The sequence below is a fragment of the Erpetoichthys calabaricus genome, chromosome 9 (genome assembly GCF_900747795.2).
Source record: "Erpetoichthys calabaricus chromosome 9, fErpCal1.3, whole genome shotgun sequence".
NCBI lineage: Eukaryota > Metazoa > Chordata > Cladistia > Polypteriformes > Polypteridae > Erpetoichthys > Erpetoichthys calabaricus.
In genome coordinates, this window is record NC_041402.2 from 111,098,646 (window position 1) to 111,112,125 (window position 13,480).

At 40.5% G+C, this 13,480-nt stretch overlaps 1 protein-coding gene across 1 annotated transcript in view; it reads left to right on the forward strand.

Annotated features, from left to right (window-relative positions):
• urahb (urate (5-hydroxyiso-) hydrolase b) overlaps positions 1–13,480 on the forward strand; it is a 66,782-nt gene that overhangs the window by 21,512 nt on the left and 31,790 nt on the right. The window contains exon 3 of the mRNA XM_028792656.2: positions 12,529–12,664. Within this exon, the coding sequence (XP_028648489.1) occupies positions 12,529–12,664 (136 nt within the window). The remainder of the gene's footprint in view (positions 1–12,528; positions 12,665–13,480) is intronic.

The following is a 13,480-nucleotide window of genomic DNA, read 5'->3' on the forward strand; positions in this document are numbered from 1 at the left end:
ACAGCAGGTGCAATTATCCTATAAAACCCATAGGAGTTATGTGCACCATTTTTCATGGGAGATTAAAACTCATCAAATATATTTTAAAAACTTGTAGCAGTCTGTGGCATTCCTCATCTGCCATGGTCCATTACAAAATGAACACCAGGCAGTTAAAATTGTGCACAGTTTCTTTAATAAGCCTATCAGACAGTCTTTTATAGCACTTTCATATTGAGTGTGTCTCTTAATCCCTTCTAGCAGAGGAGACACTTATTTCTATAGCTTGGTCTGTGCTGTAGAAATGTGTACCCCCTGTCTTCTGCTAGCAAAATTAATACTGGAATTACAAAACTGTCCACAATTTATTTAAAAAGATTGAAGGAAGTCTTCTATATCACTTTTTTGACTACTATGTCCTTACTCATCCACTGCTGGGGGCCCTCATTTCCTCAGTGGAGCCTTTGCCATAGAAACATGTGCCAGATGAATGCTGCTTACAACATAAACGCTAAACAGTTAAAATTGTTGAGGTTGTATTTGAACAATTTTATATCACTTTCATGTCTACTGTGGTGGTCTGTACCTTCCACTGGAGGGTACACTAATTTCTACGGCTGGAGCAGAGCTGTACAAATGGGGGCCCCTGTCTGCTGCTTTTAAAATGAACACTGGAATTGCAAAATTGCTCAAAATCCCTTTTAAAAGTTCACAGGTACCCTTTAGTATCACTTACCTTTCTATTATGGCCCTCTGTTCTGTCTTCTGGCAGAGATACTCATTTTCATGGCCAAAGCTAATCTTTAGAATTCAATTTCTGTTCTGAAAACTTTGGCTACAATATTGAACATTTTTAATTAAATAAAAAAAAATCAAGCGCTTACACTGTCTTTTTTTAAGTATGTCTATGAAAATTGCTGTGAGTAGCCAGAAAAATGCTATATAAATGTATTATTATTTAGGTTTTTTAATATCCAAATAAACCTGATAGGACTTCTTCCAAGATATGTGCCAACTGATTAGGAAATTTTGTGATCAGTTTGTTTAAAGTATATTAAGCAAAAAATAACTTTTCATCATCATCTCATTTCTAATTTGGCATTTCAGGATACAGTATATACTGTGAATAAACATTTAAATTGTAACCGCTGACAATTATTTACTCGTGTGCTTACGTTTTCCATAAAACAGCTTCAATATGTGCACAAAGCAGGTAATAAAACAAACAAATTCTGACATTAACATGACTGTTGAAGGAAAAACACGTGTTAGAATCTATCTATATATATATATATATATATATATATATATATCTATATATATATATATATATATACTGTATATATATATATGCCCTACTTACAATCTATCAAATAGTACAATAGGCAGCAAAACATTCAGTCTTGTGAAGGATTTGAGCACACACAGATCCAGGGCTCTCAGTGCATATAAAGCATATAAGGTATGCTATAAATAAAATGTCTAAGCGAAGAAGAAAGCAGCACGGAGAAAAGAGACTCAAATGCGTTGGACAGAAAAAAGAGCAAAAAAGAATAATCGAGGTGCAAATTCAGAAAATAAGGAAAGTAATTATCAGCCTGGAACAAGTGGAATTGATAAAAAAGCACATCCAATCCGGCACAGAATTAAAAGACAATGAGTAAAAGAAAGTAGAACTTCATAAAGACGTTTACAAACGTTGACGCTAAACACACGCAGAGCAGGTTAGAGACTATGAAACCAGTGAAATTAGAAAGGCTCAAAAAAAAAACGACGCTATACACATGTGGAGAAAGTTAAAGGATATGAAAGCAGGAAAATTAGAAAATATAAAAAAAGAAAGTAAAGATCGCAGTAGCGCAAACAAACAAACTGCCTCATTTAACTATGCACCAGTCTAACTTTGGTTTTGCGCAATAATTACTACACTATTGCACCTTAACACTTAATTCTACTTTATTCACATATTCACATATACACATTTATTCACATTGTACTTATTTATTATGTTCTACTATACTGTTACCTTTCAATCTATGACTTTTTGTTAATCTAACTGATATTCTTCTAGCTTTGCATAGTTTTTGATAAGCGGATCGGGATGCATTTCACTGCGTGTTGTCCTGTATAACTATGCATGTGACAAATAAAGAATCTTGAGAATTTCAAAAATGGAGTTTACCGCACATGCATTTATTGGTTACTTTGTTCATGAATATATATTTATCTGTCTGCTTATTTAAAAAACTACATTTACCCCAGGAGTCAAAAACGTTCTGTCTAGCTCTTGTACAAAAACATAGACAAAAGCTGGGGTATCACCTTGGTAAACCCATGTACTTTTGGAACTGTGAGAGGAAAATAGCACGACTTTACAGACAGGAGTCCAATGCAGAACTCTACTTACTTTTTTACTTAATTAATTAATTTACTTAATTATTAACTGCTGATGATGTAGATAGTTTTGTCTGTGCTGAAATTCCAAACAGAGAAACCTATCCTGACTTCATTAAAAAGATTCAGCATATTGGAACTAGCAAGATTACAAATATTGTTTTTACAGAAGTTCTGAAATAAAAGTGAAACTAATGAAATAGCAACAATTCAAAGAAAAAAAAATCTTAAAGTGTGTATCCGGAACACCAAACACGGGGGTTGACGAGCGAAGCGAGCAGGGGACAAAGCCCCCTAGTCTATATATATATCTATATACTGTATATCTATATCTATATCTATATCTATATCTATATATATATATATATATCTATATCTATATATATACTGTATATCTATATATACATTATGTCTATCTATCTATCTATCTATCTATCTATCTATCTATCTATCTATCTATCTATCTATCTATCTATCTATCTATATACAGTGGAACCTCGGTTCACGACCATAATTCGTTCCAAATCTCTGGTCGTAAACCGAGTTGGTCGTGAACCGAATCAATTTCTCCCATAGGATTGTATGTAAAAACAATTAATCCGTTCCAGACCGAATGAACTGTATATATATATATATATATATATATTTTTGTTTTTAAGCACAAATATAGTTAATTATACCATAGAATGCACAGCGTAATGGTAAACTAAATGTAAAAACATTGAATAACACTGAGAAAACCTTGAACAACAGAGAAAACTAACACTGCAATAGTTCGCGCTATAGTGCTAGGAACCGTTCGCTAAAAACACTTTTTTTAATTAGTTTTAAGCACAGGGGAAAAAATGAACATTTGAAAAATCCGTAATTTAATAACCCACCAAGAAAAGTAACATTGCAACAATGCAGGCTACGAACCGATCACTGGTAAATAGAACTGAAAACAAAAACAAGCCTTCTCTACCTTATGCGTCCCTCGCTCGCTCGATCTCTCTCTCTCTCTTGCCTGTGTGTGTCTGCATCTCTCTTTTGCGAGCCTGGAGCGCCTGTGTGTGTGTCTCTCTAGAGCGCTCCTGTGTGTGTGCGCGCCCTCTCTCGCGCGTGCTCCTGTGTGTGTGTGCGGCTCTCTCTGTCTCTCGTGCAGCCTCTCTCTCGTGCTGCCTCTGTGTGTGTGTGTGTCGCGCTGTCTCGCTCTCTCTCTTGCTTGCTGCACAGGAAATGCACAGGGAGAGACTGAACATGTACAAACCGAAATGGAACATGAGATTCTTGCAAGACATGCCAGCAAAACACTCAGTCATGTAAAGGCACGTAGCACATACAGATCCTGTGCTATCAGCACGTGTAAAGCGTATAAGGACAATACGTTCTAGATGAAACGTCAATGACTAAGCAAAGAAGAAAGAGCAGCATGGAGAAAAGAGACCTAAAAGCGTTGGAAAGAAAAAAAGGCAGATAAGAGATTATGAAAGCAGTGGAATTCGGAAGGCTCAAACAAACAATGGCGCAATACACATGAAGAGAAAGGTAAAGAATATGAAAGCAGTAAAATTCCAAAGTATTGTAGCGTCCCAGCCAGGTTGAAGCCTTTTTTGTTTTAAGTAACTGTTAGGTCCAATTGAGGGAGGGCAGAGTACAGCACGGAAGACTGATAGCGGGGTATTGATTGATATGGTAATGGGGGGGCGAGACCCGGGGGAGGAGGGGTTGGAAAGGGTGCTAGAAAGTTGTGTTTGGGGTTACGAAGTCGGCGATTGTTCAAGTAAAACTTTTGTGACACTTTATTACGTCAGTCGCTACAGTTTCAAAAAAAAGATAGTAAAGATCGCATTAGCGCAAACAAAAGGTAATTAATCATCAGAACCAGGTGTAATTGAAAAAATAGCAGGACAAACTGAGGTCAGAAATAAAAGGCGAAGAGTCGAAAACAAAGTCTTTTCGCCTTCGCATCATTCAATGCACAAAACATGAATTTACACAATAATAGACCATACGCTAGAATCTGTGGTCCCACAACAGTTAAAGCAACGACAAGTTTAATTTCAAAGAATACACAATTCAGTCAGGTGTATATTTATGATCACAGAGAAGCGATGCAAATTTTAACAGGTGACAAGAAAGGTAATGTATATATTCCACGAATAACATTAGACACCAAAGGAGATCGTGATATGCCATTCGTATTAAAATGTTTACAGTTTACCGTGAAAATAGCTTTTGCTATGACAATTAACAAATCACAGGGACAAACATTAGAAAAAGTCGGATTATTTATTAGAGAAACAGAAACAATATTCACTCACGGGTGGTATACGTTGCCAAAATGTGTCTCCAAAAAATGAATCAAAATTCTATGCGATCTTGAAGAAAAGGTAATTCCAAATATTGTTTTTAATGAAGCTTTAAAGTAAAAGTGCAAATAATGAAATTGAAACAATTCCAAAGAAAAAAAAAAGCTTTTAAAATTGTATATTCGATTAACCAAACACAGGGGTTGGCGAGTGAAGCGAGCAGGGGGCGGAGCCCCCTAGTATATATATATATATATATATATATATATATACAGTGATCCCTCGCTATATCACGCTTCGCCTTTCGCGGCTTCACTCTATCGCGGATTTTATATGTAAACATATTTAAATATATATCGCGGATTTTTTGCTGGTTCGCGGATTTCTGAGGACAATGGGTCTTTTAATTTCTGGTACATGCTTCCTCAGTTGGTTTGCCCAGTTGATTTCATACAAGGCAGATATTGGCAGATGGCTGAGAAGCTACCCAGCTTACTTTTCTCTATCTCTCTCTCTCTTGCGCTGACTTTTTCTGATCCTGACGTAGGGGGATTGAGCAGGGGGGCTGTTCGCACACCTAGACGATACGGACGCTCGTCTAAAAATGCTGAAAGATTATCTTCACATTGGCTACCTTCTGTGCAGCTGCTTCGTGAAGTGACATGCTGCACAGTGCTTCGCATACTTAAAAGCACGAAGGGCACGTATTGATTTTTTTATCTCTCTCTCTGCTCCTGACTGAGGGGGTGTGAGCTGCCGCCTTCAACAGCTTTGTGCCGCGGTGCTTCGCATACTTAAAAGCCAAACAGCCCTATTGATTTGTTTGCTCCTTTGAAGAGGAAGATATGTTTGCATTCTTTTAATTGTGAGACAGAACTGTCATCTCTGTCTTGTCATGGAGCACAGTTTAAACTTTTGAAAAAGAGACAAATGTTTGTTTGCAGTGTTTGAATAACGTTCCTGTCTCTCTACAACCTCCTGTGTTTCTGCGCAAATCTGTGACCCAAGCATTACAATATAAAAAATAACCATATAAACATATGGTTTCTACTTCGCGGATTTTCTTATTTCGTGGGTGGCTCTGGAACGCAACCCCCGCGATGGAGGAGGGATTACTGTATATATATATATATATATATATATATACTGTATATATACATATATATATATATATATATATATATATACTGTATATATACATATATATATATATATATATATATATATACTGTATATATATATATATATATATATATATATATATATATATATATATATAGTGAAATGATTCAAATGACACTTCAAACAGATTTGGGTCATCCACCCCATATACTTGAGAGTTGGCTGCAAAAGGCAAAGATTTGAGAAATGGTGTTTACAGACATTAGTCCAAAACAGAACTGAGGTGACAGACAAAACATGGCGGTTTTAAGGCTGGACTAGAAGTTTTGTCATCAGGCCCAGGCAGAATTTCCCGTGTTTGGTCTGCAGAAGAAAAAGTGAAGGGATCAGTGCATTTGGCCACCCCCTGGTCCAGCATGGAATTATCCTCTTTTAAGCCCTTTAGGTGGCTCCCATGCGCATGTGTGTGACATGACCCCCATCAGCCCAATCCCATCATGTCAGGTGTTCCTGACTGAGATGTCATGAGCCAGAGAAAGAGCATCGGCGATGGCGTGGAGAAAGCCCCGCCGATGAACGAGCAAAAATGCATAAGGCTGTAGGTCAAAAAACCACCTTGTGACCTTGTTCAGTTCCTTGTGTAAGACCATCCATTGTTAAGATACATGATCTGTAACCAAAGTGAACTCACAACCCAAGAGATAATACCTCAGCTGCGTAATCGCCCATTTGATCGCCAAGGCCTCCCATTCCACCATCGCATACCTGTTTTCCCATTCCAGCAGTTTTCGGCTCAGGAACCTGACAGGGTGTTTAACTCTTTTAGGGCGGATGTCGACTTTTGTCGACAGGAGGGGTTGAAGGCGAATGTCGACAAAAGTCGACAATCAGGGATAGGGGGCGACAATCAGCTGTTAATGGCGACAAATCTCACTGTCACGTCACAGGCATTCCCTCTGTGCTTGGAGGAATGCTAGACTCGTTGACTCGGCAAATAAACATTGCGTGTGCGTGAGTTGCAAAATGTAAACAAAGGCAAGATGGCACCGACATGTGAAAAGGCAGCGAAGCAAGTGCAGAAACGAATACACTTGGCAGACGATGTTTTGCGCATTATCGTGGAGTCGGACTCTTGATTTTTCAGAATCGGACTTTATTGGCAGTGATCAGGAGATCGAGCAAGAGAGTTAGAAGCAGGCATCAGCTGATCAGACACCAGCCGATGCCACGCCAGCGGATCTGCTGCCAGTTGAGTGCCTTCACGCAGCCGATGCATCTACGGCAAGTTTGGCATGGGATAAATACACAGACATTGATCCGTTGAGAGCCGATCTGGCTACCGGAGTTTACAAGACGGCATAGCTTGCTGTTGGACACGACAGATCACCAGCTGCTGTACTTCAGGCTGCTCACTCCTGATGCTGCTTTTCAGCTACTGTCAGACGAGACAAACAGGTAGGCAGAGATTTTTTTTGAATCGCGGGCTGCGTTTGCATCGCATTCTCATTTTTCAAAGTGGAAACCCACAACGAAAGACGAGATGAAGCGCGCTGTGGCATTACAAATAGAGATGGGACAGAACTGGTGATATAACTTCAGGGAGCATTGGTCCAAACGTGTTTTGTCCCCTGGTGGCTTAGGTACGTGCTGCTGCAAAGTTTTATTCACTTCTGTAATAAACAGAAGCAAATCCCATGGGGTGAGCCAGGCTATAATGCCATACATAAAGTTCATAAAGTTTCAGAAGATGAAAAGAGGTGACAATACGGTTTTCATGCAGGCAGAAAACTTGGTGGCAGTGGCATGGCACGATGGCAAATGGGTGTCTTGTCTCTTTACAGTACACACTAACAATATATGTGAGAAAGTGCAGCAACAGACAATTGAAAAATAGGCACCGAAGCAACACATATTGTAAGGAGTGCAATGTGGCAATGACAGAAATTGGCTGCTTTGAGCGAGATCAGACTTTGCTGTGTAAAATGTATGTGATATGTATGTGAAATCATAGAGTATGCAGGCTCATACAACATGCAAGACAGTAACATTTGTCAAAAGTAAATATTTTTTGTTGATTTGATATGTTAAACAATTGCTTTGTGTTCTTTTTTAAAAAATGTTAGTTTTTGGAAAAATATTCAGCCCTGGGAGAAAAGAAACAAAAAAAAAATTAGCCCTAAAAGAGTTAACACCATTGACGCTTTAGCTCAGCACGGCACCAAGACCTGTGTCTGAAGCATCCATCTGGAGGATGAAAGGCAAAGAGAAGTTAGGAGGTTTCAATAACGAAGCTGATGTAAGAGCCCGTTTTAAGTCACTAAATGCAGTCCCTGTGTTGGCATCCAATACCACATTGTTTGGGGCTTCTCTTCTCTTGGAGAATTTGGGTACAAACCGGCGGGAGAAGCCTGCTAAGCCAAAAAAGGCTTGGACTTGCCTCTTGGTCTTTGGACGAGGCCATTTCAATATGGCATCCACTTTGGAACACTGTGGCCTCACAGTACCCCAGTCCACTAGGTAGCCTAAATACTTGGCTTCATTTACCCCAAAGCAATATTTCTTTGGATTAATCTGAAGGCCGGCTCCCCTTAATACCGCTCTGACCTTCTTTAGGTGTTCCTTCAAAGTGTCGGAATAGATGACCACGTCATCCAGGTAAGCATCACTATAAGAGTTATGAGGATGGAACACTTTATCCACCAGATTCTGGAAGGTTGCAGGCTGGAAGGTTGCAGGTTGCCCCATGTAACCCAAATGGAAGGACACAATACTGCAAGTGACCACTTGGGGTGCTAAACGCAGTCTTAGCCTTAGTGGAGTGCGTTAAAGTAACCTGCCAATACCCTTTGGTCATGTCAAATGTGGTTAAGAATTCAGCCTGTCCTAGCCACTTGAGGATGTCGTCCACTGATGGTATTGGATAGGCATCAAATTGAGAGCCTTGATTAAGCTACTGGAAGTCATTACAAAACCTCAAACTTCAGTCAGGCTTAGAAACCAAGACAATAGGACTGGACAAAAGACTATGACTTTCCTCTGTCACACCTAGTTCCAGCATGCGCTTGACCTCCAGTTCCACTTCCGGTCTTTTTGCCTTGGGAAGTCGATATGGGCGTTCTTGAATGACCACCCCGGGCTTTGTCACAATGTCATGCTCAATCAGGGAGATCCATCTAGGTTTCTTGCTCACTACTTCTGGGACAGACAGGATAACTGCCTCCAGCTCCCGTCTCTGTTTGGGGGTCAAATTGGGATCAAAGTTCTGATTTGTGAGCAAAGAGTGAATGGGGCTGGCCGGAAGAGGGGTCATGCTTCCTTTCCTGGCTTCAGCAGGTTCACATTTGGTCGACAAATGGGTTGTTTCACCAAATTATCGATCAGGCTCTTTCACTTCATAACTTCGTAAGGGCCTTGTCAATGGGCCAGTAATTTGGAATGGGTGGTAGGAACGAGGACCATGACACAATCTCCCGGGCGGCTTGTGCCTTCTCCATGTATATTTTTAGAATGGGTTGAATTTTTACGAATCTATCATGTAACTGTGTAATATATTCTAGTATATCTCTGGAGAGGAGGGCCTCCTCCTCCCAACCTTGCTTTAAAATATCCAATATGCCCCAGGGTTGCCACCCATGCAATAATTCAAATGGTGAAAACCCCATAGAGGCTTGTGGGACTTCATTAAAGGCAAAAAGGTCAAGGGGGAGGAGCTGATCCCAGTTCCTTCCATCCTCGCTGACCACCTTGTATAGCATCTTTTTGAGGGTCTGATTAAACCACTCCAGTAAACCATTGGTTTGAGGATGATACACCAAGGCCTTTAAATGCTTTATTTTAAGTAACTTGGCCATTTCCCTGAATGTCTCCAAAGTAAAGGGTGTCCCTTGGTCCTACAGGACTTCATTAGGGATGCTGACTCGAGCAAAGACCCCTACTAATTACCGTGAGATAGCTTTAGATGTGGCCAAGCGCAACAGAACAGCTTCAGAATATCGGATAACATAACCTACTAGGACTAGTATGTACTTATATCCTCAAGCTGAGGGTTCTAGGAGTCCGACTAAGTCAACCTTGATACGTTCAAATGGGACATCAGTAAGGGTAATTTGAACCAGAGAAGCACTATTCCTCCGAGGAATTTGGCACAGTTGATATTGATTTCCAGCAAATAGAATCAGAGCTTAATACACTCAAGGGTTTTTTCAGTGCCTAGGTGGGCTCCCAGGAGGTGGGTGTGCACAAGTTCACAGACCTGCCGCTGGTAGGACTGTGTGATCTAACAACAGCAAACATACCTACTCCTCATGCTCCGCTACCCGATACAGAAGGTCATTATTTAAGACAAAGTGAGGGCCCTGTGGCATAGGATGTTGAGTGCAATGGTCATTAACCAGAACAACTGCATTTTTTGGGTATTTAAAGGAATCGTTGTTCCATTGTTCCCTTTTAAATGATGTCAGAGTCTGCTTAAATTGAAAAAGCAACTGTGAGAGAGGATCTGCACCGATCTCAAGGGGCATGGTTTCATCCCACACTGCCGCAGTGCCTGATGGGTACATTTCATCATGCATCGTCCTGGGAATCGCCACGTCACTTTGAGGTGTCACATCTCCTATCTCAGCTGGCTCTGTACACGGCGTGGAGGCAGCTTGGGACGTATTTTCTCCGTCCATTACTAGGCCCAATTCTTGTTTAGGAGTGGTCAGTGTTAAACCACTCTTATTATCAGACCAATCTAACCCCAGTATAACTGGAAATGGGGGGTTTTGGAAGACCACTACAGTTATTTTTTTCACTGATCCCTTGCAACTAATGAAGCAAGAGGCAGACCTGTATTGTTGGGTATTTCTGTGAATGCTGGTTAGGTTGGCCTTAACTTTTAGCCATTGTCACGGCAACATGAAGCGATGAGCAACAATAGATATGTTTCTGCCAAAATCCATCAGGGCCAAAACATTATACCCAAACAAGATTACCACTCCTGTACAAGGAAATGATAGGGGATTAACCAGAGCACACCACTCTTCCTCTCTTGTTTTTCCGCTTTCCCCCTTGTTGCCGAGCAGAAGACACAGCCATGTAGTCGGGGACTTCAGCATCACTCCAAGTGGTGACGATGGGGGGTCAATCATATTTTTAAAAGGTTGTTCCCAGGCCAGCTGGGTGAGATATTCGGGCAATAAGTTTAACAGAAGCAAACGTGCATGGTGTTCTACTACCCGTCGGGCATTGTTTATATTTGGCCTTTACCAGCACTGAGGTTTGCCCCATAGGCTGAATGCCTAAGAGTGGGTTGGCTGCTCAGGGTCAAACTTCCACCACAACAGTTTTCTCGCCTGCTGGCCCAGGGCTCCCCCACATTTCTCAAAGGACTCTGCTTTTGTGTGGTTCTGGTGGGCGGTCTTCTCCCCCGAGAGAACATAATAATCCTTGTGCACTTCTCCCTTCCAGCACGGCTCTATTCTGTTAGCCCACCTCACACTATCCCCTTGGACTGTATTTAGTACTGTCTCCCAGGATAGAGCTTGCGCCCGACCTGCAACTCATGCCTCATACTCGAGCACTCGGGTATAGTAATTTCCCACTTGGACCCTGAAGGGCTGGAATTTAGATTTCTAATCCTGCTCCCGATTCCTCGTGGAGTCAACCATCCTGCCAACTAAGCCACTGTGAAATGATTCAAATGACACTTCAAAACGGTTTGGGTCAGCCACCCTGTATACTTCAGAATTGGCAGAAAAAGGCAAATATTTGAGCAGTGGTCTTTACAGACATTAGTATAAAATAGAACTGAGGTGACAGACAAAACATTGCATTTTGAAAGCTGGACAGGGGAAATGACATCATCTTGTCAGGAACTGGAAGTGATGTCATCGGGCCCAGGCAGAATTTCCTGTGTTTGATCTGCAGAGGAAAAAAGAGAAAGGATCAGTGCATTCTGCCACCCCCTGGTCCAGCATTGAATTATCCTCTTTTGTGCCCTTTAGCTGCTTCCCATGTGCATGTGTGTGATAATATATACAGTGACTTTAACAGTGACTTCGCAGCCCTGTTGCGCAGAATGTCTCACGGGTTCAAATAAAGGATATTTATTTACAACCCAACAATCAAAATGAATGATGATTTCTCTCCTTTCTCTCTTCTTCTTCTTCTCCTCCACTCCTTTTCCTCCCTCAAGTGTTGCCCTCAACCTCCTGACTCCAATTTACTGAATGTGGTTGAGTGGCTCCTTTTATCTTGGACCCGGGAATACTTCCAGTGCCAGGGCATAGCCCAATGGAAGTACTTCTGGGTCAATCAGAAGTTCCCTAAAGCAGGGGGTGTAACTCCCTGTAGCACCATCTGGCGGCACCCACAGATCCTAGCAGGGTTGCCTCACTGCACAACAAGTTCCTAGATTCCTTGCAGGTATCGTAATGGGTCCCAAAGTCCAGGAATGCTGACATCTAGTGGGTTGGGGAGGCATACAGCTTTGAAATTAGTCCTCCCCTCCATCGTTCTTTCACATTGGCCTCTTGGTTGGTTATTGGAATGGAACCAGTCCCAGCCAGGTTGCCCACCCATGCATGCGGCCCTTTAATCAAGTTATTCATTTATGGAAAAAAATGAAAACTAAATATTATTGATATTATTACCACATCCTTCCATTTTGCCATTTTGTGAAACTTCATTATCCATTACATTATAAAGTTTATTGCAGTAGTGCAGTGTTGCATATGAACTTTCTTTTTTTTCAATTTAGGATCACAAATTCTGATGGTCGCTGTTTTAATCTTCTTACTTCAGAAACATTCACTCCTGGGATATATAAAATTCGTTTTGAAACTGGAGATTACTGGAATAAATTGGGAGAGGTCGGTTTTTACCCATATGTGGAGGTGAGAATCAATTTTTATACTTTCACATAATTAATAATTTGTGATAGATACTTCCTTTGTGCCAACCACTCAGAAAATAATGTATTTATTTCTTCATACCATTGCCATATTGTAATTGTAATAAGTGGGTTTGAAAATAGATGGATGGATAACCAGATAGAAATGGCACAATTATTTTTTATTTTGCATTGATACAGAAAATCTCTTGATACAGGTTCAGCTTTCATAAAAAGTTTCTTCTGACTTCAGCAGTATATAAGAAATTTGTTTAAACAAAGACATCTTTGGAGCATACCAATGCAAGGTTACTCTTGTGTTACAGATTGGGTTATGCTAACAATCTTTAGATCATCCTGTGTTAGGTTACATAATGATGCTTGATACTTCATTCCAAGTCTGGAGTGATCCTGCTTATCCTGCTTATAACAGTAGTACTAGGGTGTTGTACCGTGTTAGCCATTATGAATGTAGAGAAAAGCCAAGCAATATGACACCTTTTATTGGCTAACTAAAAAGATTACAATATGCAAGCTTTCGAGGCAACTCAGGCCCCTTCTTCACATCTTGCCTGAAGAAGAGGCCTGAGTTGCCTCGAAAGCTTGCATATTGTAATCTTTTTATTTAGCCAATAAAAGGTGTCATTTTGCTTGGCTTTTCTCTGCTTATGACAGTTACACAAAAGGCAATATAATAAAAAAGCTTAATAGATTAAAATTGCTACATAAAGGTTTTCAGTTATGGCATTCCCCTAGGTCAGTATTTTGGATATGTATCACCCATAGTGATGAAGCAATATTTTAAAATCCCACAACAAAC